The 1906-nt window shown below is 66.9% G+C and overlaps 1 protein-coding gene across 1 annotated transcript; it reads left to right on the forward strand.

The window, feature by feature from the left end:
* Positions 1-9: 9 nt before the first annotated feature.
* Positions 10-1237, forward strand: FBXW9 (F-box and WD repeat domain containing 9; the record flags this gene model as incomplete). Its single annotated transcript, XM_021382941.1, is given in 5 exon segments — positions 10-158; positions 412-525; positions 608-697; positions 849-914; positions 1007-1237. Coding segments are annotated over 5 exon segments (494 nt in total), but the record flags the coding sequence as incomplete, so codon positions are not given.
* Between the last annotated feature and the right edge of the window lie 669 nt (positions 1238-1906).

Raw genomic sequence — 1906 nt, forward strand, 5'->3', positions numbered from 1 at the left:
CCACGGCAGCCCCCCAGGCCCCGGTGCGATCCTACAAACCCCACAGCAGCGCGGTACTGGCACTGGCAGCTGACGACCGCCTCATCGTGTCCGGGAGCGAAGACCGAACCCTCGTGGTCATCGACCGCCGCGCGGACAGCGTGCTGCAGCGCCTGCAGGTGGGGCTGACCCCCAAGTGTGGGGCTGGGGGCTCCATCTCATCCCCTCCCCTCCCCCCCCAGGGCCATTCGGGATTGGGGGTTTGAGGTTCAATGTTTGAAGGTTGGATTTGGGGTTCGGGATTTGGGAGAGGGGGTTTGGGATTTGGGGTGCAGTACTGTTCACCCCACACCCCCCCACACTTTGCCCCCCACTTCCCCCCCGCCCCAGTGCAGCACTCCTCACCCCATAACCCCATGTTTTCCCCCACAGCTGCAGCACTACCTCCTCTCCATGTCGTACCGGGGAACGCAGCTCTGGGCTGGGGACAACCAGGGTCGTGTCCACGTCTTCGGGAGCAGCGACGGCCACTTCCGGGCAGAGCGGGTATGGGGCTGGGTATAGGGCTGGGGGGGTCTTTGGGGTGCCAGCCCCTCTGTCGCCCCCCTTCTCGTTGTCCCCGTTGCAGCGTTTCGATGTGGGGCACCGCCTGCAGATCACGGGGCTGTGGCAGAACACGGGGGCCCTGTACACCACCTCCACCGACCGCACCATGCGGGTGAGGGACCCCCCCCAGCTCCACATTGTGCCCTGCACCGTGGGGCTGAGGCACCACAGTGGGGTTTGGGATATGTGGGGCCCGCGTGGTGCCATTCCTCCCATAACATTTTAATGGGGGGGAGGAGTAAAGGATACCTGCTCTGTTACAGATCCACGTCCCCACGGACCCCCCCCGCACCATCTGCTCTTGGACACATGATGATGTTCTCAATGGGGTAAGAGGGGAGGAATGGGGGGCACACGTTTCCCCTCCTGGAACCCCCACTCCTCCCCATCCCCCCCTGACCCCCCCTGCTCCCCCCCCCAGATCAGTGTGGAGGGCGACGTGGTGGCGGCCGCCTCTGGGGGTCTCTCGGTGGAGGTGTGGAAGTTCGGAGGCTGAGCGTGGCTGTGTGACCGCACAGGAGTGGGGGCTCTTCCCCTATACCCCGCCCCATGGATGGAGGTGGGGACCCCCCCGCGCCCCCCCCACCGGGCAGAGGGGGCCCCACGGGCTCAGAGCGGCCCTTTGTGCGGGAATTAAAGGGATTTGGTTGGAGGTGTGCAGCTGTGTTGTGTCTGGGGGGGCAGAGGGAACGGGATGCTGTGGGGTTGGGATTGGGATCTGGGTTTGGAATTGGGAGGGAGTACAGGAGTGGGGGTTTGGGTGGAGTGCGTCGGGATTTGGGGTTTCAGGATTTGGGGTTGGGGATTTAGGAAAAACCACCCTCTGCAGTCTCACGCTTCGCTTCCTGGCGGCTTTTGTCCCTCTGCGGCCACTGTTTCCTCTTCAAGATGGCGGCGCTCCAGCCGTACCGTACAACAAGATGGCGGAGTGCTGACCCATGTCGGGGCCGTACAAGATGGCGGTGTCCCGCAGTACGTCCGCTCCGTACAACAAGATGTCGTCACGCGGGCGTACGGAGCCGCCACCGCGCAGGCGCAGGGGGGCGGCCCAAGATGGCGGCGCCCATGGGGCCCACGGAGATCAGCGGCCCCGCGGAGGAGCCCCCCTCGGGGGAGGCCCCCGCCGCCGCCCTCCGCGCGGTGCTGAAGCGGAGCGCTCCGCTCCCCGCGCAGACCCTCCCGGTGCGCGGCTACGACTTCGCGGACGGCCCCGACCCCGGCGCGGTGCTGCGCTCGTTCCTCACCACCGGGTTCCAGGCCACGAGCTTCGCGCGCGCCGCCGCCGAGATCCGCCGCATGGTGCGGGCACGGGGGGGGGGGG

The sequence above is a fragment of the Numida meleagris genome, unplaced genomic scaffold (genome assembly GCF_002078875.1).
Source record: "Numida meleagris isolate 19003 breed g44 Domestic line unplaced genomic scaffold, NumMel1.0 unplaced_Scaffold322, whole genome shotgun sequence".
Lineage (NCBI taxonomy): Eukaryota > Metazoa > Chordata > Aves > Galliformes > Numididae > Numida > Numida meleagris.